Genomic DNA, 26,853 nt, shown 5'->3' on the forward strand with positions numbered 1-26,853 from the left:
GCAGCAGAGAGGTGCAGCTTACAGGAGGCCATACTCGCCACACAGTATGCATAGACAGAGGATAAGATTTCTTAACATGTCAGAACAACAGTGTCTCAGGAGTCTCATGATCTTGCATCAGGTTGTGGAACACATTTTCAGCCCTACTGGAACAAGCCATGCTGCCAAGTGGACTTGTTTAACCAATGGCTGTCAAAGACACCATTGCTCTCAACTTCTTTGGCTGGAATTTTACTTTGGGCGGGAGGTCCCACCCACCAGCCAAACATTGGTGGCGAGCCCATCTCCGCCGGGCCTGGAGCCACGCTATGATTTTACGTGGCCCAGGCCCCTAATTGGCTATGGGTGGGACTTCTGACCCTCTGAGGCAGGGAGTCCCACTTCCAAGAGCTGCTGGCCAATCAGCGGGCTGACAGTTCTCAGTCCCAGCAGTGCCACCAGGAGGTAAAAAGGTAACTTTTTGGGGCCTCTCCAGGGACAGTCGGCTGGGCCACGGTGAGGCCGGGGGATCAGTTGGGAGTTGGTTGGGGGTATGTCGTTCAATGGTGGGGGGGGGTTTGCCCATTGGGGGGGCCCTCCATAGGGCACAGGGTGCCTGATAGGAGGGCCACACCCCGCCGCCGGCAAAGAGGGTGTCAGGTTTTACTAGGCAGCATCCTGGAGGTCCTGATGTGTCTGCCCGCCACTGATAATATACCAGTGGTGGCAGGAGGAGACCCTTAAGTGGCAATTAATTGGCCATTTAAGAGCCTTAATTGGCCTGGGGCAAGTGGGCTGTTTCTCGCCACCCCTCGTAAAATTGCAGCGGGGGTAAGGTGATGGGAATGGCACACCCCACATCCCACTCAATTTTACGACCCCCCCACCTCTAGCCTGCTCCTGTGGGGGGCATAAAAGTTTGGCCCTTGTCTCTTGACGCTTCCAGGACTCTGCCAGAGACATTTTCAGGATCTCACATCAGCAGTCTATGCCAGGGCAGGCAATTATGTCAACTTTCAAATGATGCCAGTCAAAGTGAGCAGGTGTTCGATTTGTGGCATCTGCTGGCATTAATGACTGCATGCAAATGGCAATTAAGGAGTCCTAAATTACCCAGGGATATTCATTGAGCGCAAGGGCTTCCGTCAGTGTGCAGCTTGTGTGCAACTATAAAATGCAGGAATGCACAAGATTCCTGGGCAGCTGCCATGATACTTTAGTCCTGCAGCAGTCCACTGTCGCTAATCTCTTCACACCTTGAAGTAGACTTAGTAGCTGGCTAATGACACCTGTGAGGAAGCCAACTAATGAGGCCCAGGAAGGACACCCTGAAAGCCATATGACAACCAACTGTATCATTGAGCAAGCCATCAGCATGCTGAAGATGTGCTTCAGGTGATTGGACAGTTCCGGATCTTCAGTATGCGCCAGCCTGAGTCTTCAAAATGGTCGGGTGTGCTGCACTCTGCACAACATTGCATAGAAGCAAGGATTGGACCTGTAGGTTGAGTGAGACACAGAGTACAGAGCCTTTTTCAGATGATTCCAAGGAGGAGGAGGAAGCAGCAGAACATGATGCATCCCAGCCATCAGCAGCGGCACACATTGCTGCTTTTGGATGACCTCATTATTACAAGGTTTACTTCAGCTCCACCAATCCACCCATCTGATGGCCACATGCAAAAGCCACTTTTTGCACCCCCTCACCCATTCCCCAATGCAAAGCAATCTTAGAATCAACCAAACATCCTTTTCACAGCCCTCATTACTCAGCGTCAATTCTTGTCTGGCCATTTATCACAAGTGAAAAGGTCTCTTGCCAGGCAGCAACCAAAAATGGGCAACGCGGGAAATTGTTAGAAAGAAATAATCGGCTGGATTTTATCAGCCCCACCGATGTCGGGGGTCAGGGTGGGGGGGCCCAGAAAATACCTCCAGAAGAGGCCCAGGATGCTGGGAAGGCCCAGTGCCATGTTACCGCTGATGGGAGTCTAAAAGAGTAAATACTTAGCTCGCCATGACTGCCATCCTGCTGCGATATTCCGGCCGGTTGCCGGAAGTCATGCGTCTTCCATTTGGAGATCTGATCCAAGATGGAACACCGGTTGCGGGGGTGGGGGTGGGGAGCGCGGTGGGGGGTGTAGGGAGAAACTCATTTTTCAGGGAGGGTTGGGGGGAGCGGTGGGAATGAGGAAAACTAAAGCGATTGGTGGAAGAGATGGTGGGAAGCGGTTGAAGGATAAAGGTTTTAAACTTTGGGCGGGGTAAGGTCTGGATCATGAGATTAGTTTTTTTTGGGGGGGAGAGGGTAATTAATAAATTGATTAGTCATTGGGGAAGGATATGGGAGGGGATTGACACTTTGAATAAATTTTTTAACTTTAATTTTCTCTCTGCTTTAACTTTAAAAATTTTAATGATTCGATGGGCCTGAAGCCCTTGAAAAATGGCGCCTGCGTGGTGGCGCCGGACGCCGTTGCTGGGGATGGAACGCCCGTCCCCTCTACTTCATCGAGGGCGGGCGGTCTGCCTCGGATATGTAAATGAGCCACTGCACTAAATATCACTGCAGATCCACACGGCAAATTCCATGCGTGTGCCCCGCCATCTTTGAAGCTCGCCACTGAGATTGGTGGCAAGGCCTCACTCAGGTGGGCCTCCCCCGGAAGTACTTTCCAGGCCCCCAACTGCCATAACCCCCGACGTCAGGTGGCTGGTAAAGTTCAGCCCAAAATATCTCATTTTCTTCAAGAATTAACAAGTATTTGGCCAAAGCTGGAAAATTCTGGCCCCAGTGTTTGAGAACAAAAACCCCTGATGCCACATTTCTCCTGAGAAGCTCCTGGAAAGCCTTCCAGATTAATTCTCGATGTCACCTGAAAAGAACTGCTCCAGAAAAGATCCCAGTGACCTGTTTATATGTACTCAGATGTCACACTGTGTGCCATTTGGGACACGATGGGCCTGATTTTTACAGCTCACCTCCATTCTCGATGGCAAGCTTCAAAAAGTGTGCAGCACATGCACAAAATGTGTGCTGCGGAGCCACCGTGATATTTCATGGGGTAGCTCATTAACACGGAGGGGGCAGAATGCCCGCCCCCAATGGTATAGAGGGGACAGGCGCTCTGTCCCTGGCAATGGCATCTGTCACCACCGCGCAGGCACCAGCATAATCTTTAAGGGGCCTCAGGTCCTTCAGTCTCATTTCAATATTTAAAGGCACAGGTTTGTTAAAAAATGCAAATAAAAATTTAATCACAGCTGAAATCCCCTCTCCCACTGTCCCTCCCATGAATAATCAGTTAATTATTTTTCCTCTCCCTCCAAAAAAAGTAAATTCCCGATCCCGACCTTTATCCCCCCACCCGAACATTCTGTACTTTGACTTTCAACCCCTTCCCACCATCCCCTCAATCAATCGCATTTGTTTTTGACATTGCCCCCCTCCCGCCCTGAAAACTTCACTCCTCCCCCTCTCCATCAGTGTTCCGCCTCAGATCTCCAAACGGAGATCCGAAGGCGAGGAACTTCCGGCCGCTAGCCGGAATATCGGCGTGGGATGACTGTCGTGGAAAGATAAATCATTATCCTTTAATATCCTTTATTTAAATAGGTTAATGAGTTTTTTTCACCGAGCAGCAGGGGGCTGGCCCCGAGGCCTCACCACCGCCGGTACAATGAGGCAGGGCCTTCCCGGCATCGAGGCCTCTGGTGGGCCTCTCCCGGAAATACTTTCCGGCCTCCCCCCCCAACCCCCACCACCCCCGGCCACGACCTCCGACATCGGGAGGCTGGTAAAATTCAGCCCAACCTATGCATAATTTTTAGTCATAGAGTTATACAGCACAGTAAAAGGCCCATCGGCCCATTGTGTCTGTGCCGGCCATCAAGCACCTATCTATTCTAATCTCATTTTCTAGCACTTGGCCTGTAGCCTTGTATGCTATGGCGTTTCAAGTGCTTATCTCAATACTTCTTAAATGTTGTGAGAGTACCTGCCTCTACCACCCCTTCAGGCAGTGTGTTACAGAATCCAACCACTGTCTGGGTGAAATTTTTTTTCCACAAATTCCCTCTAAACCTTTTGCCCTTTTACCTTAATTCTATGCCCCCTGGTTATTGACACCTCCACTAAGGGAAAAAGTTTCTTCCTATCTACCCTATCTATGCCCCTCATAATTTTGTATATCTCAATCAGGTCCCCACTCAGCCTTCTCTGCTCTAAGGAAAACAACCCTAATCTATCCAGTCTCTCTTTTAGGTTAAATGCTCTAGCCCAGGCAACATCCTGGTGAATCTGCTCTGCACCCTCTCCAGTGCAATCACATCCTATAGTGTGGTGACCAGAATTGTACACAGTACTCCAGCTGTGGTCTAACTAGCGTTTTATACAGCTCCATCATAACTTCCCTGCTCTTGTATTCTATGCCTCAGCTAATAAAAGCAAGTATCTCATACGGCTTCCTAACCACCTTATCTACCTGTGCTGCTGCCTTCAGTGATCTATGGACAAGTACACCAAGGTCCCTCTGACCCTCTGTACTTCCTAGGATCCTACCATCCATTGTATATTCCCTTGCCTTGTTAGTCCTCCCAAAATGCATCACCTCACACTTCTCAGGATTAAATTCCATCTGCCACTGCTCTGTCCATCTTACCAGCCCATCTATATCGTCCTGTCATCGAAGGCTTTCCTCCTCACTATTTACGATGCCAACAATTTTCATGTCATATGCAAACTTACTGATCATACCTCCGATATTCATGTCTAAATCGTCAATGTACTCTACAAACAGCAAGGGTCCTTGCACCGATCCCTGTGGTACACCACTGGTCACAGGCGTCCAATCGCATATCGCAAGAATTAACAAGTATTTGGCCAACGCATCATTTTTTGTCTTTTTTTTTGTAAAAGACCTCTGCAGAGAAAACCTGTGTGTATGTATGTGTGTATGTGCGTATGTATGTTTTGTATCTAGAAGGGAATATCTATTTACTTTCATGTATCAATTTGTGTGTTAATGCTTTGCATCTTTACTGGATATTCTTATTGATAATTTTATTGTTTACTAAGGAAACCTGGTTGATAGATTTTATTCTGCAACTAAAGTAGATAAAGTATATAATTGGCCATATCGGTAACTGGGCAAAACATTTAAATATATGTTATGACTCTTGGAGAATTGGGACTGGAGAAAACAATGCAATCCTCCCGCCTCAGTTGTAACATATAACTGGGGGCTCTGTGCAGGGTCACTCAAAGACAATGACGTGCAATTGTAAGTGGTGTAATAATAATTGAAAAGAGGAAAAGGAAAAACCAGGTTTGCTGTGCATTAAAGTTTACATGATAACATGATTGAATTTTGCATTCAATTTGAGGATACTAGTGTTTTAAACTTAGATAAGGGCAATTATGAGGGCTTGAAAGCAGAGCTTGTTAAACTAAACTGGCAAATTACGTAAAGAGATATGTCAATAGTTATGCAGTGGCAGACATTTAAGGGGCTATTTCAGAATACACCGAATAGATGCATTCTAATGAGAAAGAAAAATTCCAAGGGGAGGACCCACCATCCGTGGTGAACTGAAAAAGTTCAAGATTGCATCAAACTTAAAGAAAAAGCATATAATTGTGCAAAGATGGGTGGCAGGTCAGAAGATTGGACAGAATATAAAAAAAGCAAAGAATAAGGAGGGAAAAATTAGCATATGAAAGAAAGCTCATTAGAAATCTAAAACAGATGGTAAGAGTTTCAATCGATATTTAAAAAAGAAAAGAGTTAACAAAGTGAGCGCTGGTCCTATCGAAAGTGAGTCTGGGGAATTAATAATGGATAATAAGGAGATGGCAGATGAATTGAACAGGTATTTTACATTTGTCTTCACTATAGAGGATACAAGTAACCTCCCAGAGAAAGCTGTAAATCAGGAAATAAAAGGGAGGGAGGAGCTGAAGAAAATTACAATCACCAGGGAAGTGATGCTGAGCAAATTGTTGGAGCTATGGGCTGACTTGTCCCCAGGTCCTGATGTCTTAAAAGAAGAGGCTGGTGAAATAGTTGATGCGTTGGTTTTAATTTTCCAAATTTGCCTAGATTTGGAGAAGGTTCCATTAGATTGGAAAATAGCAAATGTAACTCCTTTATTCAAAAAGGAAAGGAGACAGAAAGCAGGAAACTACAGGCCAGTTAGCTTAACATCTGCCATAGGGAAAATTATAGAAGCTATTATTAAAGATATTATAGCAGGGCACCTCAAAAAATTCAAGGTAATCAGGTAGAGTCAACATGGTTTTGTGAAAGGGAAATCATGTTTAGCCAATTTATTGGAGTTCTTTGTAGATGTAACATGTGCTTTTGATAAAGGGGATGTACTGTATTCAGATTTCCAGAAGGCATTTGATAATGTACCATATCAAAGGTTATTGTGGAAAATAAAAGCTCATATTGTAGGGGGTAACATATTGGCATGGATCGAAGATCAGCTTACTAACAGGAAACAGAGAGTAGGCATAAATGGATCATTTTCTGGTTGGCAATATGTAGTGAGTGGTGTGCCACAGGGATCAGTGCTGGGGCTTTAATTTTTTGCAGTTTATTTAAATGACTTGGATGAAGGGGCTGAAGATATGGTTGCAAACTTTTCTGATGGCACAAAGATAGGTAGGAAAGTAAGTTGTGAAGAGGACATAAGGAGGCTACAAAGGGATATATATAGGTTCAGTGAGTAGGCAAAGATCTGGCAAATGGAGCACAATGTGGGAAAATGTGAAATTGTCCATTTTGGCAGGAAGAATATAAAAGAAGCATATTATCTAAATGGTAAGGGATTACAGAGCTCTGAGATGCAGAGGGATCTGAGTCTCCTAGTGCATGAATCACAAAAGGTTAATATGCAGTTACAGCAAGTAATTAGGAAAGCTAATAAAATATGATCATTTATTGCAAGGGGAATTGAATATAAAAGTATGGAGATTATGCTTCAGTTGTACAGGGCATTGGTGAGACCATATCTGGAATACTTTGTACAGCATTGGTCTCCTTATTTAAGGAAGGATGTACATGCGTTGGAAGCAGTTCAGAGAAGGTTTGCTGGACTAATACTTGGAATGGGTGGGTTGTCTTAGGAGGAAAGGTTGGACAGGCTAGGCTTGTATCCTCTGGAGTTTAGAAGAGTAAGAGGCGACTTGATCGCAACATATAAGATTCTGAGGGGTCTTGACAGGGTGGATGTAGTCATGTTAGGCCCCCACCTGCCAAGAATGAGGCATATTAATTTTGTCATGAATATTGATTTTTAACTTTTGTTGGAGCGAGGAAATTATTTGATAAACAGATCAGTCGTGGCTGGAAAAAATCATTTACATACTAACAGACATTGAAGAGGAGGAAACGCATTCCAGGGCCTGCTAAGGAGGATACAATTCACAAGGGCCAGGACTGTTTAGACCATCTGGTCACATGACTAACTGGCTGTTCCAGGGTTTTCTTTTGAACTGGCCACAGAGAGTTTGAATTCAGAAAGACTGTTTGCGCCTAGATTGAGAAGATCTCTCCTGTATACCCCTATCTCTTTCTCACAAGCCTCTGAATCCACTGAAGAAACATGAACCCCAAGAGAGAAAAGTCTCCTACAGTGAACAAAGTTTAAGAAGGATACTGGGCCCCAAAGAAAAGCAAGATCTACCAATAATCAAGGACTCAACAGTGAGTTCGAAGAACCATAACAAAAACTCTTCAGATATTGCCTTAAACTTTTCCATTTTATTTTTCTTCTGCTCTTTTCTCTCTCTATTTGCATGTGTGCATCGCATTTGCATGCTAGCGTGGGCGCATCGTATATCCCTAGGCGTCAACCGCATTAGAGTTTAAGTTAAAGTTTAATAAATTTCAACTTTTCTTCTTTAAACTTAAGAAAACCTATTGGTGCTGGTTTCTTTGGCCTTATAATTGAAAAGTGGTGAATGAGGATTCACCAAGGGGGAGCTAAAAACATGGTGTGTTTAAAAATAAGACCAGGTGAAGGCTGAGAGGGACCCCTAGATACCTTTCTCACCTGATAGTAACAGCAATGTGTGTGCTAGCATCCGGAATTTTACCCATAGGCAAATGAGAGAAATTGGAAGTGGGAAGCCAAATTGTTCCCAATCAAAAAAGAGCAAAATTTCAATACAGGTTTTCTTGTAGTTGTGTGTGCTTGAATACTAATTGTCTACAACTGAAGCTAGTGGCTCCCCAAGCCAGAGTGAAATAACTTGGGATAAGTTAAAAGCACTGTCTATGGAGCAGCTGAGAATAATGGCTGAGCGTTTACGTGGCAAGGTTAGGAAGTCTGAACTCCCAAGGCTAGTGGCCAACCATTTTTCCCTTGAATCTGAAGAAGCAGAAACAGGGTTAGAAGCAGACTTCGACAGGGCAGTGTTAGCAAAGATACAATTGGAACAGAGGAAATTTGAATTTGAGGAAAGGGAAAAAGAGAGAGAGAGAGGCAGGAGAGGGAGAAAGAAAGAGCCTTCCAGAAGGAACGTGAAGACAAGAGAGGCAGGAGAGAGAGAGAGAGAGAAAGAACTTTCCAGAAAGAATGCGAAGAAAGAGAGCTGAGATGACTTGAGTTAACTGGGGGGCGACAGAGTAACCCCAGTGAAAGCATGGCCAATATGGAGAAGTGTAATTCAGGGCTGGGTACAGAGTTGTTAAAACTAGCTCAACTAATTCCAAAATTCAATGAGGGAGATGTAGAAGATTTTTTGTGTCCATTGAAAAACTAGCAAGGGAGCTAAAATGGCCAGCTGAGACCTGGCCTCTTTTACTACAAAGCAAGCTAACTGGAAAAGTCTATGAGGTTTATTTGATGTTGCCAGCTGAGAGTACGTCAAATTATGAACTGACCAAAAATGCTATCCTCGGGGCATATGAATTGGTACCCAAAGCCTATCACCAAAAGTTTAGAACCCTCAAGAAGCAAGCTATTCAAATTTATCTGGAGTTCGAAAGAAGTAAGTGGCTGAGGGCTCTTAAAGTATAGCTCCGCTATGAGAATCTCAGAGAAGTAATTCTGTTAGAGGAATTTAAACACTCTCTCCCACTCTACATAAAGACCCATGTAGAGGAGCAGCGGGTTCAGAAAGCCTGGCAAGCAGCCATTCTGGCTGATGAGTTTGCTTTAATTTATAAGTCGGTCTCCTAGGGGAGAACCTTTCCTAATCACCCCCCACAAATCCGAAAAGGACAAAGGGTGGGAAGGTGATAGGAGCCCAAGCAGTCCTGGGAGAGAAAAATAAAGCAGGAGACACATGGGGCCCTCCTCGAGCCAAAAAGGAAGGTGCCATGAGCAGTAAGAGTAAGACCTGGAGACCTGTGTGCTTCCATTGTAATAAAGCAGGGTATTTAAAAGCTGACTGCTGAAAACAAAAGGGAAAACCAGTCGGGTTAATCAGCCCTCAGTGAAGAAGGGAATCTGATGGAATGCACAGCAGAACAAGCTGTGGCTTTAACTGCAGTAAGAGTGAGACCCAGGAAGGTTACAGTTGCAAGTGCAGGAAAATTTAATAGGATTCCTGAGGATTATCAAGGTTTTGTGTCTGAAGGTAAAGTAACCCCATACCCCTTGAGTGGGGCAAGCAAGCCCATAGTAATTCTCAGGGACAAAGGGGCCATTAGATCCCTTTTACTGGGAAACGGCCTGACCTTTCCTCTACAGAGTGCAGTGAACACCAAAATGGTGGTGAATGGTTTGGAGGGTAACGCATTCCTGTACCTGTACACCAGGTGCAGCTGGAGTGCGACCGAGCTTTGGGACCGATGACCGTGGGGCTTGTCCCCAGTTTGCCTGTGAACAGGGTCGGCCTGTTCCTAGGTAATTATCTGGTGGGGGTGAAGGTGGTCGCAACCCCCCCCCCACCCCCGCCAGTAGTGGAAGAAAGACCACAGGAGGTCAGAGAGACAGGGCTGTGGCAGGAGACAGACCCCTGCAGTTTCCCTGAATGTGTAGTGGATCATGCCATGATCAAAGTAGCTGCCCCAGAGGAGACTGAAATAGCACTGCAGGCAGTTGACCAGGTCTGTCTGTCTGAGACTTTCTTTGGAAAGTTTGGAGACCCAGAGAATAAATTAAATGTATTTTCCCTAGCTGAGGCTCAGTGAGCCAACCCAGTATTGTGAGAGTTAGCACAGTCTGAAAGTGAAGCAGAGGGAGTCCCTGATTGCTACTATTTAAAGAAGTGGACCTCTCCTCACAGACTTGAGAGTAAGGAGTGGACAGTAGTTCACCAGTTTGTGGTGCTGCAGAGGTACTGAAGAGAAATATAAGAATGGCCCAAGACACTATAGTGGCGGTACATGCCAGTATACGAAAGACCAAAGCCTGTATAAGACTGTAGTTTGACTGGCCAAAACTCCACAAAGATGTGGTGGAGTACTGCAAGAGTTGCCACATGTGCCACGTTGAAGGGAAACACCAACCTGCAGTGAAGTCTGCACCCCTAAGTCCTGTACCGGTGTCTGGAGGACCCTCCAGCAGAGGGCTGGTGAACTGTAAGGGACCCCTGCTGAGAACAAAGGGGGACAGGCAGGCACAAGGCTGGCAAAAAAGGGAAGGGGAAAAAGTGACCAAGAGGGCAGGTTATGAAAATCCTTACTGTCCGGTCAGCCAACCCCGAAAAAGGTGAAATGTTAGACCCCATATCCTCCTATGTAAATGCAGACACTAGAGTTGCTAACAGCATTTAAAGGAACCTGCAGAGTAAAAAAAAAAGCTCTTTGGGGGGTGGGGGGGGGGGGGGGCGGTGGGGTGGTAGAGAAACCATGACAGTGATGCCTCACCTAGTAAAGTGTCACAGGGAAGTGCAGTAGAGTCTGCACAAATACCTGCAGGCAAGCGTGTCCTAGAGGACAAAGGGAAGATTAGCAAAGAATCCTCCCCCACAGTCAGAAAAAATGGTAACCACCCATCCACTGAAGTCAAAAACCTTTGCATCACTCTGCAAAGCACTGAGAGTTCAGGATAGACCCACGCACTACTGACATTCCTGAAAAAAAATTCCAACTTAGGGCTAATTAAACCTAACCATCTCAAAGACCCTAGGCAGCCATGGAAATGGGCAAATGGAAGAGAAACTTCCCCAAAAAAGAACCACATGTTTATTGGGATGCCAAAAAAGAGGCAATTTTAATAAGATTTAGGATTTGTGAATGAATGAGAGAAATGACTCTCAAAATTTCTCTCGACCCTTTTAATAAAATGCGCTTTTCTCAAATCGCATTTCATTCCACTGGGTATGAAGGTGTCATGCTAGGCCCCCACCTGCCAAGAATGAGGAATATTAATTTTGTCATGAACATTAAATTTTTAACTGTTGTTGGAGCGAGGAAATGACTTGTTAAACAGATCAGTCATGGCTGGAAAAAATATTTACATACTAACAAACATTGAAGGTAAGGAAATGCATTCCAGGGCCTGCTAAGGGGGATACAATCCACAAGGGCCAGGACTGGTTAGACCAGCTGATCACATGACTATCTGGCTGTTCCAGGGTTTTCTTTTGAACTGGCCACAGAGAGTTTGAACTCAGAAAGACTGTTTCCTCCTGGACTGAGAAGATCTTTCCTGTCTGCTCCCATCTCTTTCTCACAAGCCTCTGATTCCACTAAAGACACATGAACCCCAAGAGGGAAAAATCTCCTACAGTGCACAAGGTTTAAGAAGAATACTCTGCCGCAACGAAAAGCAAGATCTACCTACAATTAAGGACTCTACAGTGAGCTCGAAGAACCGTAACAAAAACTCTTCAGACATTGCCTCAAACTTTTCCACTTTATTTTTCTTCTGCTCTTTTTTCTCTCTATTTGCATGTCTGTATCGCATATGCATGCTAGTGTGGGTGCATCAACCGAATTAGAGTTTAAGTTCAAGTCTTAAAAATTTCAACTTTTCTTCTTTAAACTTAAGAAAACCTATTTGTGCTGATTTCTTTGCCTTATAATTGAAAAGTGATGAATAAGAATTCACCAAGGGGGAGCTAAAACATGGTATGTTTAAAAATAAAACCCTGTTACAGTAAGACCAGGTGAAGGCTGAGAGAGACCCCTAGACACCTTTCTCACCTAGTCGTAACAATGTGGAAAAGATGTTTCCTCTTGTGGGAGGATCTAGCACTAGGGGTCAATGTTTAAAAATAAAGGGTCGCCCATTTAAGACAGAGATGAGGAGAAATCTTTTTTCTCAGAGGGTCGTGAGTCTTTGGACCTCTCTTCCTCAAAAGGCAGTGGAAGCAGAGTCTTTGAATATTTTTAAGGCAGAGGTAGATAGTTTCTTGATAAGCAGGGGGGTGAAAGGTTATTAGTGGTAGGCGGGAATATGGAGTTGAGGTTACACTCAGATCAGCCATGATCTTGTTGAATGGTGGAGCAAGCGCAAGCGGCCAAGTGGCCTACTCCTGCTCCTAGTTCATATGAATGTATGATCATATGTCCCAGTCTCTTCCATGACTATCTCATGGTATAACTGAACAATGGGCTGCCTTTAAAGAAGAGATCGTTCGGGCATAGTCAAGATATATTCCCACGAAGGGGAAAGGTAGGGCAAACAAATACAGATCTCCTGGGATGACGAAAGAGATAGAGATTAAGATGAAGAAGAAAAAGTGTGCTTATAACAGATGTCAGGTTGATAATACAACCAAGAACCAGGCTGAATATAGAAGGCTCAGAGGGAAGTGAAAAGTAGATGAGAGAAGCAAAGAGAGAGTATGAGGAGAGATTGGCAGCTAATATAAAAGGGAATCCAAAAGTCTTCTATACCCATACTAATAGTATAATGGTGATAAAAGGAGGAATGAGGCCGATTAGGGACCAAAAAGGGGATTTCCGCATAGAAGCAAGAGGCATGGCTGAGGTATTAAATGAATACTTTGCATCTGTCCTTACCAAGGAAGAAGATGCTTTGCAGGTCATGGTGAAAGAGGAGATAATTCAGACACTTGAAGGGTTTAACATTGATAAGGAGGAGGTATTGGATAGGCTATTTGTACTTAAAGTTGATATGGCACCAGGACTGGATGAGATGCAACCAAAGATACTGAGTGAAGTTAGAGTGGTAATGGCGGAGGCACTGGCCATCATTTTTGAGTCTTCCTTAGATTCAGGGACGGTGCCAGAGGACTGGAGATTTGCAAATGTTATACCCTTGTTCAAAAAAGAGTGTAAAGGTGAGCTCAGCAACTACAGACTGAGTGACAAGAAACAGGCTAATGATTAATGGATGTTTTTTGCACTGGAGAAAGGTTTGTAGTGGAGTTCCCCAAGGGTCAGTGTTAGGACCCTTGCTGTTCCTGATATATATTAATGACCTAGACCTTGGTGTACAGGGCACACTTTCAAAATTTTCAGATGATATGAAACTTGGAAACATTGTGAACTGTGAGGGGGTTAGTGTAAAATTTCAAAAGGATATAGACAAGTTTGTGGAATGGATGGACAAATGGCAGATGAAATCGAATGCAGAGAAGTGTGAAGTAATTCATTTTTGTAGGAAGAATGCGGAGAGACAATATAAAATAAAGGGTACAATTCTAAATAGGTGCAGGAACAGAGGGACCTGGGTGTATATGTGCATAATTCATTCAAGGTTGCAGGACAGGTTGAGAGCATGGTTAATAGAGCATACAGAATCCTGGGCTTTATTAATAGTGGCGTAAAGTACAAGAGCAAGGAAGTTTCATTTAACTTGTTTAGAATCTCAGCTGGAGTATTGTGTCCAGTTCTGGGCACCACACTATAGGAAAGAGGAGAAGACATTAGAGAGAGTGCAGAAAAGATTGGTTTCAGAGATGAGGAACTTCAGTTATGTGGATAAATTGGAGATGTTGGGACTGTTTTCCTTGGAAAAGAGAAGGTTGACAGGTGTTCAAAATCATGAGGTATCTGGACAGAGTACACAGAGAAAAACTGTTCCCGTTGGTGGAAGGATCAAGAACAAGAGGACACATATTTAATGTAATTGGTAAAAGAAACAAAAGAGACATGAGGAAAAAAATTTTAACGCAGCAAGTGGTTAGGATCTGGAATGCACTGCCTGAGAGTATGGTGGAGGCAGATTCAATTGAGGCTTTCAAGAGGGAATTGGATTGTTATTTGAAAAGGAAGAATGTGCAAGGCTATGGGGCGAGGGCAGGGGAGTGGCACTGGCTAAATTGCTCTTTTGCAGAGCCAGCAGAAACGGCACAATGGCCGAATGGCCTCCTGTGTTGTAACACTGGCAGGACAGATCCACCAGCGGTGGTGGCACAGTGATATATAGTCGAGGGGGAGTGGCCCTGGGAGTCCTTAACATGGACTCTGGACCCCATGAGGTCACATGCAATCAGGTCAAATAAGAACAATGAATCCTCCTGCTCGTTACCATCTAATGCCTGCTTCAACTGATGAATCAGTACTCCTTCATGTTGAACATCATTTGCAAGAAGTATTGAGGGTAGCAAGCGCCCAGAATGTACACTGATTGGGGAATTTCAATGTCCATCATAAAGAGTGGCTCGGTAACACCACTATTGGCCGAGCTAGCCAAGTCCTGAATGTCCATAATTACCAGACTAAGTCTGCAGCAGGTGGTGAGAGAACTAACAAGAGGGTGAAACCTATTTGACCTTGTCCTCACCAATCTTATGCGTCGCAGATCCATCTGTCCATGACAGTATTGTTGGAGTGACCACTGCACAGTCCTTGTGGAGATGAAGTCCTGTCTTCACATTGAGGATGCCCACCATCATGTTATGTGGTACTACCACCGTGCTAAATGGGATAGATTTCAAAGAGATCTAGCAACTCAAAACTGGGCATCCGTGAGGCGCTGCGAGCCATCAGCAGCAGCAGAACTGTATTCAACCACAATCTGTAACCTCATGGCCCGCATATACCCCACTCTACCATTGCCATCAGGCCAAGGGAATGACCCTGGTTCAATGAGGAGTGCAGGAGAGCATGTCAGGAATGGCATACCTAAAAAAGAAGCTACAACACAGGACTACATGCATGCTAAAGAGCTGAAGCAGCATGCTATTGATGGAGCTGAGTGATCCCACAACCAATGAATCAGATGAAAGCTCTGCAGTCCTGCCACATCTAGTTGTGTATGGCGGTGGACAATTAAACAACTGGCCAGAAGAGAAGGCTCCACAATAATCACTAACCTCAATAGCTGAAGCATTTGCAACATTCTTCAACCAGAAGTGCCTCCTCTTAAGGTCTCCACCATTACAGATGCCCTTCAACCAATTCGATTTGCTCCATGTGATATCTAGAAACAACAGAAAGTACTGGATGCAGCAAAGGCTATGGGCCTTGACAATATCCTGGCTGTAGGACTGATGACTTGTGCTCCAGAATAACCCAAACCCCTAACCAAGCTGCAGTAGTACAGCTGCAATACTGGCATCTACACAACAATGTGGAAAACTGCTCAGGGGTCCCCTATCCATGAAAAGCAGGACAAATCCAATGCAGCCAATGATTGCCCAATCAGTCCACTGTCAATCATTAGCAAAGTAATGGAAGGTGTCATTGACAGCGCTAACAGGCAGAACTTAGTCAGCAATAACCTGCTCCCCAATGCTCACTTTGGGTTCCGCCAGGGCCACTTGGCTCAAGACCTCATTATAGCCTTGGTACAAACATGGATATGGCATGGACTTGATGGGCTGAACGGACTCCTTCTGTGCCATAAATTACTATAAAAGAGCTGATTTCAAGAGGTAAGGTGAGAGTGACTGCTCTTGACATCAAGGCAGCATTTGACCGAATGTGGCATCAAGGGGCCCTAGCACAATTGAAGTCAATGGGAATAAGGGGGAAACTCACCACTGGTTGGAATCATACCTAGCACTAAGAAAGATGGTTGTGGTTGTTAGAGGCTGATCATCTCAGCCCCAGGACATCGCTGCAGGAGTTCCTCTGGACCTACCTTCTTCAGCTGTTTCATCAATGACCTTGTTTCCATCACAAGATCAGAAGTGGTGATGTTTGCTAACAATTACACAGTGTTCAGTACCATTACAACTCCTCAAATACTGAAGCAGTCATGCCCACATGCAGCAGCACCTGGACAACATTCAGGCTTGGGCTGATAAGTGGCAAGTAACATTTGTGCCACGCATGTGCCAGGCAATGATGATCTCCAAGAGAGAGAATCTTACCATCTCCCCTTGATGTTCAACTGCATTACCATCGCTGAATCCCCCACCATCGACATTCTGGGGGTTACCATTGACCAGAAACTTAACTGGACCAGCCATATATTCTGTGGCTACAAGAGCAGGTCAGAGGTTGGGAATTCTGTGGCAAGTAATTCACCTCCTGACTTTCCTGCCCAGCACCAACAAGGCCAAGTCAGGAGTTTTCCTTAAATTCATTTGTGGGATGTGGCTAGGCCAACATTTATTGCCCATCCCTAATTGCCCTTGAACTGAGTGACTTGCTAGGCCATTTCAGAGAGCATTTAAGAGTCAACCATATGGTTGTGGATCTGGAGTCACATGTAGGCCAGACCAGGTAACGATGGAAGATTTCCTTCCCTAAAGAACATTCATGAACCAGATGGGTTTTTACAACAATGGTTTCATGGTCACAATTAGATTTTTTTATGGATTGAATTCAAATTTCACCATCTGCTATTGTGGGATTCAAACCCATGTCCTAGAGCATTAGCTGGGGCCTCTGAATTACTAGTCCAGTGACATTACCACTACGCCACCCTTAATGTAACTTGCCTGGATGAGTGTAGCTCCAACAACACTCAAGAATCTTGACACCATCCAGAATAAAGCAGTTTGCTTGCTCGGCACCCATCAAATACTTTAAATATTCACTCACTCCACCACAGTAGCAGCAGTGTGTACCATCTACAAGATGCACTGCAGCCAAGGCTCCTTTGGCAGCATCTTCCAACCCATGACTTCTACCATTTAAAAGGACAAGAACAGCAGGTGGATAGGACACTGCCACCTGCAAGTTCCCCTCCAAGTCACACGCCATCGTCACTTGGAATTATATCACCATTCCTTCACTGTCGCTGGGTCAAATCCTGGAACCCCCTCCCTAACACCACACAGACTGCAGCAGTTCAAGAAGGTGGCTCACCACCACCTTCTCATGGGCAATTAGGGATTGGCAACAAATGCTGACCTTGCCAGCAACGTCTACATCCCATGAACAAATATATGAAAAAGAAATTCAAGTACTACTACATTACTAGAACAAGGATGTTGTCAGGATCCATAGCATTTGCAGTACCCAGTGCTTTCAGCCATTTTTTGATATCACATAGAGCGAATCGAATTGGCTGAGACTGGTACCTGTGATGCTGGGTACCTGAGGAAGAGGTCGAGAAGGATCGTCCACATAGCACCTCTGGCTGAAGCTGGTTGTAAATACTTCAGCCTTGTCTTTTGCACAGACGTGCTGGGCTCCCCCATCATTGAGGATGGGGAAGTTTGTGGACCCGCCTCCTCTGATTAATCATTTAATTATCCACCATCATTCACGACTGGATGTAGTAAGACTGCAGAACTTTGATCTGATACATTGGTTATGGGATTGTTCAGCTCTGTCTATAGCATTCTGCCTTCACTGCTTTGTCTGATCTGTTAATGCCTCAATTGCTTGCACTCTGGCATTGGTCGTTCAAAAGTAATGATGCAGGAAAGGGGTTAGAATGACAGTAACTCAGCAATGTGCAACTGTGGTGATGAACTGAAAACAGTGGACCATCTGCTGCGATACCAATGCCTATTTGAGTGCTGTACTGACTGCCAAATATATTGATAATACCAAAGTATGTGTAGTCTTGTGGCAGGGTAGAGTGTGAAGTTATTATTTGACAATGAGCAGGCATTGCATTTGACATAGATCAACTAAATTAATGTTATCGAATACAAATGCATATATTGCAGTAATTGTGCATTTTATTATTTTCCTATACCTATCAGAAACAGCAGACATTTCATCTGAGCCATCTCTTAACATATATTGATCTTTTTAATTGAGCTGTATTCACAACTATTGCCAAATCGTAGATACCAAAAGCACTACTGTCATAATTATCAGTAAATATTTCCCTCCAATAACTCTCCATCATCACTAATGGAATGAAAGCCTCCTGTTCCTGTAGGTAGGAAGGATCTAAGTTTACACCAGTTCAGTTAGTTCCAGGTGTCTCTGGGAGGAAAACAAAATGACTCAGGATTGGCACTAAAATGACTATTTTATTCGGAGAGGATGAAAGAATGGCTAATAATACTTAACAACAGTGATTGTCTTCAAAGTAAATCTCTTTTTGTGAAGTAGGTGGTGGTGATTTGGAGATAAACAATATTGTGTTGCAAAGTATTTATTTTTCCTTTTAAGCTGGGTTGATTCTGTTGTCTTATTTATTACAACAACAACTTGTATAGTGCCTTTAATGTAATTAAACATGCCAAGGTGCTTCATAGGAGCATTATAAAACAAAATATTACACTGAGCCACATAAGGAGATATTAGTCAGATGACCAAAAGCTTAGTCAAAGAGGTTTTAAGGAGTGTCTTAAAGTAAGAAAGTGAGGTAGAGAGATGTAGGGAGGGAATTCCAGAGTTTAGGACATAGTCAACTGAAGGCTGAGCCACCAATGGTGGAGCAAGTAAAATCGGGGATGATCAAAATTAGATGAGCACATGTATCTAGGAGGTTTGAGGGGCTGGAGGAAATTACAGAGATAGGGAGGGACGAGGCCATGGATGGATTTGAAAGCAAGGATGTGAATTTTAACATTAACAGTAAATCAGCAATTTCCTCTTTTCAGGTATGGTATTCAAACGATGGGGGCAATTCATTTCAAGCGCTATTGAAATTCAGAAATGATTATGTTGAAAAGATAGTTACATGTTCCCGCAATCATGCTGTGCTCTTCATAACTATCTTACAGAATGTCTATTACACCAGACCAGGTAAAGTTACATTTAAATATCCTACTTTACAACTAGTTAAAAAAAAGGTATATATACAAGGGTAAATATTCCTCTTCGTTGTGTTTAGGGAACATTCAGTTCCTGGACAGTGAAGAGGAAATGGGGATCAAGCCTCACTGCATTGCATCTCTAGTCCCACTGCTGACCTGGAATTTCCTCGGTTTCCCAAACGTTACATCACTGGCTTGAGCTTAGAGTTAGCACAGGCCTAGCATATTACCTCAATGAGGCAGCGGGTATGTTTCCAGCCTTCTGCAAACCTTTATTTCTTGCCGACTCATTGGGTGCACAAGCAGAGGAACACCTCAAGAAACCTGGTGTTAGAAGTATGGGGTTCTGTGGCAATTCAAAAATTAATGAACAAGTCCTGTATTCAAAAATTTTAACTCCACACTCCCAGAATGATCTTTGGGTCTTAGAACTCTCTGGCTGCTGCTTGAGAATGATAGAATGTCTAATGCTGGCAGCCAGCATCATACTGCAAGCAGCTGCACTTCCCCTCCAATCTTAACAGAACATCCTGCTAGGTGGGCCAGCACTATCTGTGGAACCAAGCAAATGGCCCAGGACAGGAAAATTCTGGGCACATGTCTTTGAAATTTTTTATTTAGAGGAACATGCATATATGCTTTTTGAATTTATTGCAATTTTTTTAACGTGGCATGAGAGTTATGGGTACATTAGGATTGTTGGTGGGTTAGTATGTATATAGCTAATTGTGTGCAAAATAATTTGGCAAAATCTCTGGAATTCAGCTGAAGCATGATATCAAAGGCCCTGTAGAACTTGCATAAAAAATTTGGGCCATCAACTTTTGCGGACTTTGGAAAGAAGATTGTCTTTAATTTGTTGTCACCTTCACTGTTGGCTGAGATTGAAGCTTCAGGTAAAATTGCTCACTTTTTATATGGTATGATAATAAGAAGGACCATGCAAGTGGCGCTCCAATTTCATGACACATAATATCGGAACATCTTAAAGGGCATCATCCTGCTTAACTTTCCTGCAGAATGGCATTTGTTAACACTGAGGTATAGTCTGTCTCTTATGTAACACTGTATTGTTCAGATATATTTCTGTTTTGCACCAAAGGTTTGGCCAGATATGCCTTGCTTCCACTTTTTAAAGACAGGCTGTCATCTTTGCACTGTGATTACTTGGGAGCTTTAATGAGGATAACTTTAGATGAAAATAAATCTACTGGTCTGAAAGCAGAAATTGTTGATCTTGACAGTTTCATAAGAGTGAGTTTTCAATTCTATTATGAATATCATCATTTTCATAATTTAAACGTCTCTGACAAAAATAGGATTTTCCATCTTTAATTTTATTAAGTTTCAAGTAGCTAGGGTTCAAATGAACATAGCTGTTTCTTCTCTAGAATTGGAAGGTTGAGATGGTCGAGGGTTAGTAATACATTCCTGATGTTAGCTGCACTTGTAGACTAACCAAGAGACTCTCCAGGTAATGCAAAATAAGCTCATTTCCAAATTTTGATACTGCTCCTAATGCATAGCACATGATGCCTTAGGGGAATGCTGAGTTCTTGGAAGCTGGCAGTAGCCCTTTGTGGTGTACCTCTAGTTACAAAACAGGTTAGGAGCAGAATGGCTGTATTTAACAAATAATATTTGGAGATCCTGCCATAGCAATTTCTATATGGACAGATCATACATTTTAATGTAATAACAAATTATACCCCCAAATTCCTCTGCTCTTCTATATGTCCACGTAAAGTATATTATTGCTTTTTTTTAACCAAAATGTATCACCTTCCACTTACTGATATTAAATTGCAACCACCACTATTTGAACCATTTACCACCTCCCTCACCCTACCTGATCAATATTCCACTGCAGCTTTCTTTGGTTCTGAATTCAGATATGCCCTGGAACTGAACCATGTGTAACACTGCTACACACTTCCATCTAATCTGAAGAACTGCACTTAACACCTACTCTTTGTTTTCTTCCTGCCAATCAATTTTTACTCTGTTTGGACCCTTCCCTTAATTCCATATCCCTTAATCTTCTCCAGTAATCTCACGTGCACTATCTGGTCAAAGGCTTCCCTAAAGTCCACATCCACTACATTGCACCAGCACCTACAACTCCCCACAATCACATACCATGTTGATATGTACTGAATGCATTCTATTAGGTTTACCAAGCACATTTATCCTTTCTGAAATCCATGCTACTAATGCTCGTTAGCTCTTCTTCTAGATGAGTGGCAATTTCACAGAATCACAGAAGTATTTGCACCGGCTCTCCTAATAAGCAGTTAACTTAGTGCCACTCCCCGCCTTCTCCCTGTAACCCTGCACATTCTTCCTTTTCATATAACTGTCTAATTCCCTCTTGAATCCTTTGATTGAACCTGCCTCCACCACACTCTCAGGCATTGCATTCCAGATCTTAACCACAAGCTGCATGAAAAAGCTTTTCCTCTTGTCGCTTTTGCTTCTTTTACCAATCACTTTAAATCTGTGCCTTCTCTTTCCCGATCCTTTCACGAGTGGAGTTTCTCCCTATCTACTCTGTCTAGACCACTCATGATTTTGAATACCTCTATCAAATCTCCTCTCAGCCTTCTCTTCTGCAAGGAAAACAGTCCCAACTTTTCCAATCTATCTTCATAACTGAAATTCTTAATCCCTGGAATCATTCTTGTGAATCTTTTCTGCATCCACTCTAGTGCCTTCACATCCTTCCTGAAGTGTGGCTCCCAGAACTGGACGCAATACTCCAGCTGAGGCCGAACTAGTGTCCTATACAAGTTCAACATAACCTCCTTGCTCTTGTACTCTATACCCCTATTAATGAAGCCCAGGATACTGTGTGCTTTCTTAACTGCTCTCTCAACCTGTCCTACCACCTTCAATGACTTATGCACATATACACCCAGGTCCTTTTGCTCCTGCACCCCCTTTGTTTTATATTGTCTCTCCATGTTCTTCCTACCAAAATGTATAATTTCACATTTCTTTGCACTGAACTTCATCTGTCACCTGACCACCCATTCCACCAATTTCTCTGTGTCCTTAAGATGTTCTACACTATTTTCCTGACAGTTCACAATGCTTCCAAGTTTTGTATCATTTGCAAACTTTTAAATTGTGCCCTGTACACCAAGTTCTAGGTCATTAATATATATCAGGAAAAGCAAGGGTCCCAACACTGACCCCTAGGGAAATCCACTACAAGCCCTCCTCCAGCTCGAAAAAGCATCCATTAACCACTACTCTTTGTTTCCTGTCACTCAGCCAATTCCATATCCATGTTGCTAATAAATGTCCCATTTATTCCTTAAACAATAGCTTTGCTCACAAGTCCGTTGTGCGGCACTATATCAAATGCCTTTTGGAAGTCCATGTACACCACATCAGCTGCATTGCCCTCATTAACCCTCTCTCTTACATCTTCAAAGAACTGCAGCAAGTTAGTTAAACATGATTTTCCCTTAAGAAATCCATGCTGACTTTGTTTAATTGCCAGCATTTGTTCATTTGACTATTAATTTTGCCCTGACTTATTCTTTCTAGAATTTTCCCCACCACTAAAGTTAAACTGACTGGCCTGTAGTTGCTATGCTTATCTTTACACCATTTTTGAATAAGGGTGTAGCATTTGCAATTTTACAGTCCTCTGGCACCACCCCCATGTCTTAAAAAGACTGAAAAATTATGGCCAGTGCTTCCACAATCTTCACCCTCACTTCTCTCAATATCGTTGGATGCAAATCATCAGGTCCTGGTGTCTTATTCATTTAAGTACAGACAGCCTATTGAATACCGCCTCCTTATCAATTTTAAACCCTTCTAATGTCTGAATTACCTCCCCTTTCACCACTGCTTGAGTTGCGTCTTCTTCCTTAGTAAAGACAGATGCAAAGTATTCATTTAATACCTCAGATATGCCCTTTGACTCCATTTTGGTCTTCAATTGGCCCCACTCCTCCTTTTACCACCCTTTTACTATTTATGTTTTTACTAGATTTTTTCCATTTCTTTTGTAAAATATGTTTTAAAGAACCTATAGTTGAATTCTGTACATTGGTTCATCTAGAGATTGCTGAACTTTGTGTTTTTAGAAACAAAAGGAAAGGTCAACAGAAGGTTGGCTAGTAAGCAAGTCTTTCTGGAAAGCATCTGTTTGCAAATAACCCAGCAGGGGTTGTGCTTGTGACTCTGAAAGGATGTTTGCCAAGGAATGACAAGCCAAGATCTATGGTTATCACAGGACTTGTTTCTGGAAAAAATTAGTTTCAGCTTGAACTGTTAAAAATACCAGTTGGTGGTTGGCCTGAAAAACAGAATGGAAGAGTTGCTGTGTGCCTGTCAGGAGAAGTCAGCTGATATCTTTCTCTCTTTGAAGAATCCCTGCATATTTAAAGAATTCTTGCATCAAATTATACTGTTTCCTCCTATATTTGAAGAAATCTTTACTGCTGCATTGCTGCGATAAGACTTAAGAAGATCCTTGTTGCCGCTTCCTGCTGTAAATCCTGACTGGAAATTTCTGTGCTACATCTTTTGGAAGCCTACCCAGACTGATCATCCACATTGCCTGGAAAGAACTGTCCTGGGAAGATTCCATTGACCGCTGCCTATTCGCCTTTGGGAAACCTCGCCAAAACAAATAACTTCAAACCTTCTTTTCAGCCTGTGTTTTTTATTCCTTCTATTTCTTTGCAACAGCTGTAAACAAAAATCCCTTTTTTTCCCATTTAACCGGTTGTGTGTGTATGTGTGTGTGCATGAGGGCTAGGATAAATAAGGGGCTTTAATATTTCAATTCACGTGTATGTTTACTTCCTTATTGGTTAAAACTTAGTTTATAATAAATGGATAATTGTGTTGTTTATTAAAGAAATCTGGTTGGTGCACTTTATTCTGGGGGAAAAATAGGGTATTTGATTGACTGTTTCGGTTTGTGGGAAAATCTAAATATATGTTGTGACCTGTGAAGAAGTGGGACTGAATTAACAGTACACTCCTCCCGCCTTGGTCGTAACAATATGTCTATAGAAAATTTTGGGATTCCCTTGTATGTTAATTGCCAGTCTCTTTTCATACTCTCTCTTTGCTTCTCTTATTTGCTTTTTCACATCCCCTTTGAACCTTCTACATTCAGCCTGGTTTTCAATAGGGTGGCACAGTGGTGCAGTGGTTAGCACGGCAGCCTCACAGCTCCAGTGACCTGGGTTCAATTCTGGGTACTGCCTGTGCGGAGTTTGTAAGTTCTCCCTGTGACCGTGTGGGTTTCTGCCGGGTGCTCCGGTTTCCTGCCACAGCCAAAGACTAGCAGGTTGATAGGTAAATTGGTCACTATAAATTGCCCCTAGTATAGGTAGGTGGTAGGGGAATTGAGGGAAGGTGGAGATGGGGTAGGAATATGGGATTAATGTTGGCTTAGTATAAATGGGTGGTTGATGGTCAGCACAGACTTGGTGGGCCGAAAGGCCTGTTTCAGTGCTGTATCTCTAAATAAATAAGTAGTTTATATCTGACATCTATCATAAGCGCACTTTCTTCTTTATCTCAATTTATATTGCTTTTGTCATCCAGAGAGCTCTGGATTTGTTTACCCTACCTTTCCCCTTCAAGGGAACATGCCTTGACTCTGCCTGAACCATCTCTTCTTTGAAGGTAGCCCATTGTTCAGCTGCTGTTTTTCCTGCTCACCTTTGACTCCAGTGTATTCGTCCCAGATCTGTTCTTACCCCACTGAAGTTGGCTTTCCCCCAGTTAATTAATCTTGCTCTAGATTGTTCTTTGTCCTTTTCCATAGTCAGCCTAAACCTTGATACAATGATCACTGCCCCCTAAATGTTCTCCTACTGACACTTGATCCATTTGGCTCACCTCATTCCCAAGAACCAGGTCCAGCAGTGCCTCCTTTCTCATTGGACTAGAAACATACTACTGTAGAAATTTTTCATGAACACACTGTACGCACTCTTGCCCCTCACTGCCCTTTATGCTACTAATATCCCAGTCTATGTTTTCATCCTTAATTCAAAGCTCTAACTTTTTCCTTACCCCAGGATCTCAGTAATTTCCTTCCTCATTTCAGGATCCTAGAATGTATCCCATCGGACCCTAGTGCTTTGCTTCCGTTAGCCCAGTGTTGCCAGTTAAAATCAGTGACAAGCCCCAGCTATGGCAAAACCGTTCTGGTTACATTTTACTAATTTTAGTAAAATTGCCTTATGCGCAACATCAGCAAATATACTTCACAAATATATTTACCTAACAAACACCAACCACTATTCAGCGTCAGAAACAGCACACCTTTAGTGCATTTGCTAGCTTTTTCCCAGCAGTTGCAAGAACTACTTCAACTTAAACAAGCAGGTGTGCTGTGAATCCTGACTTGCACAAGACACAGCAGACCTGCCCTTGCTCTCTATCTAGAATGCGGTTGGATGCTGTTTACCCTTTTCCATGACGTCCCCTGTTGGAGCTTCTCATTATTGGACGGGTCTACTTTCTTCTGCTGACCTGGAGTGGCTATAATGAGTAGTTGAACTGACCAGATGATAGTTCCCTTTTCCATACAACATTGTTGGTGTTTCCATCCACATTGCCAGCCATTTTAACAGATAATCAATAAGCAGTAACCAAGGAAGTAAAGCACACACAATGCTCAAAAAGCAATTGCACACTTTGTTTTACCTCTTGCCATTTTACCAACAAACACACAAAAAGTGTGTGAATATGAGTATTGAGATCACATGCCCAACAATGGTGTCTATTACTCATGTTTTATTTACTAATGAAAATTAAAATTAGTCACATCTGGATTCCCAATTAATCACGTAACTAGTAGCTAGTCTGGGGTGGGGTGGAGGATGGGGGGTGTATGGTGAGGTTTGTGCAGGCAGTGCCACCCGCATTGTATATTAACTGCACATCTGTGTGGGAGCCATCTGTCAAACATCTATGACACCACATAAAGACAGCCAGCACCTCTTAAAAAAGGTGTATTACAGCTCCAGACACCAGGGAAACACTTCTGATTGAAGAAATGGCTGATGGAAAAAGTGAGAGATGTTGCCTTGGAGGTCCTGGTACAGGCAGTAGACTGAAAGGCATGGGGGAGCACCCTCTTCCTCCTAGGGGGCAGGAAGCACTCCAGATATCAACTCGAGTGACGGTGAGAAAAAATTGCAGAGCATGTCAATGCATGCGAGCATTGTATGAAGAACAGGCTGCAATGTCATAAGAAATGTAATGATCTAACGCGGGTTGCTATGGGAAGAAAGCTGGTTTAATCTAACTGCTCGCAGCTGAAGCACTTGTAACCTCATTGATTACACACTGATAGCATTCACAAGACTCCCCTCCCCATCCCTTTACACTCCTGCAATCATTACACCATATAGTGAAGTCCTAGGCCCAACCATCTTCAGCAATGACTTCCTTCCATCATGAGGTCAGAAGTGGGGATATTTGCCCATGAATTAAGTGTTCCTTTCCATTTGCAACTCCACAGATAACGAAGCAGTTCATGCCCCCATGCAGTAAGACGTAGACAACATTCAGGCTTGGGCTGCTAAGTGACAAGTAACGTTTGCTCCAGGCAAGTGCCAGGCAATGACCATCACAAACAATAGAGAGTTTGAGCACCATCCCTTGACATTACCATCGTTGGATCCCCCACCATCAACATCCTGGTGGTTACCAAAGATCAGAAACTTAACTGGACCAGCCATATAAATACTGTAGCTACAAGAGCAAGTCAGAGGCTCGGGGTGGAATTTTACTCTCTACCCTGCTGCGGGTTTGGAGGTGGGGAGAGCATAAAATTGGATGGGATGGTGGGGGATCCCAGCCACCATTCCGCCTCCGCTGAAATTTAGTCCGGG

The 26,853-nt window shown here is 43.5% G+C and overlaps 1 protein-coding gene across 1 annotated transcript in view; it reads left to right on the top strand.

Moving 5' to 3' along the window:
* The window catches only part of LOC137373316 (cation channel sperm-associated auxiliary subunit beta-like), a 96,618-nt gene extending 70,088 nt beyond the window's left edge, over positions 1 to 26,530 (top strand). Inside the window, exon 6 of the mRNA XM_068038140.1 lies at positions 26,481 to 26,530. Within this exon, the coding sequence (XP_067894241.1) occupies positions 26,481 to 26,519 (39 nt within the window). The 3' untranslated portion in view covers positions 26,520 to 26,530. The remainder of the gene's footprint in view (positions 1 to 26,480) is intronic.
* Positions 26,531 to 26,853: the final 323 nt, after the last annotated feature.

The sequence above is a fragment of the Heterodontus francisci genome, chromosome 9 (genome assembly GCF_036365525.1).
Source record: "Heterodontus francisci isolate sHetFra1 chromosome 9, sHetFra1.hap1, whole genome shotgun sequence".
In the NCBI taxonomy this organism is placed as follows: Eukaryota; Metazoa; Chordata; class Chondrichthyes; order Heterodontiformes; family Heterodontidae; genus Heterodontus; species Heterodontus francisci.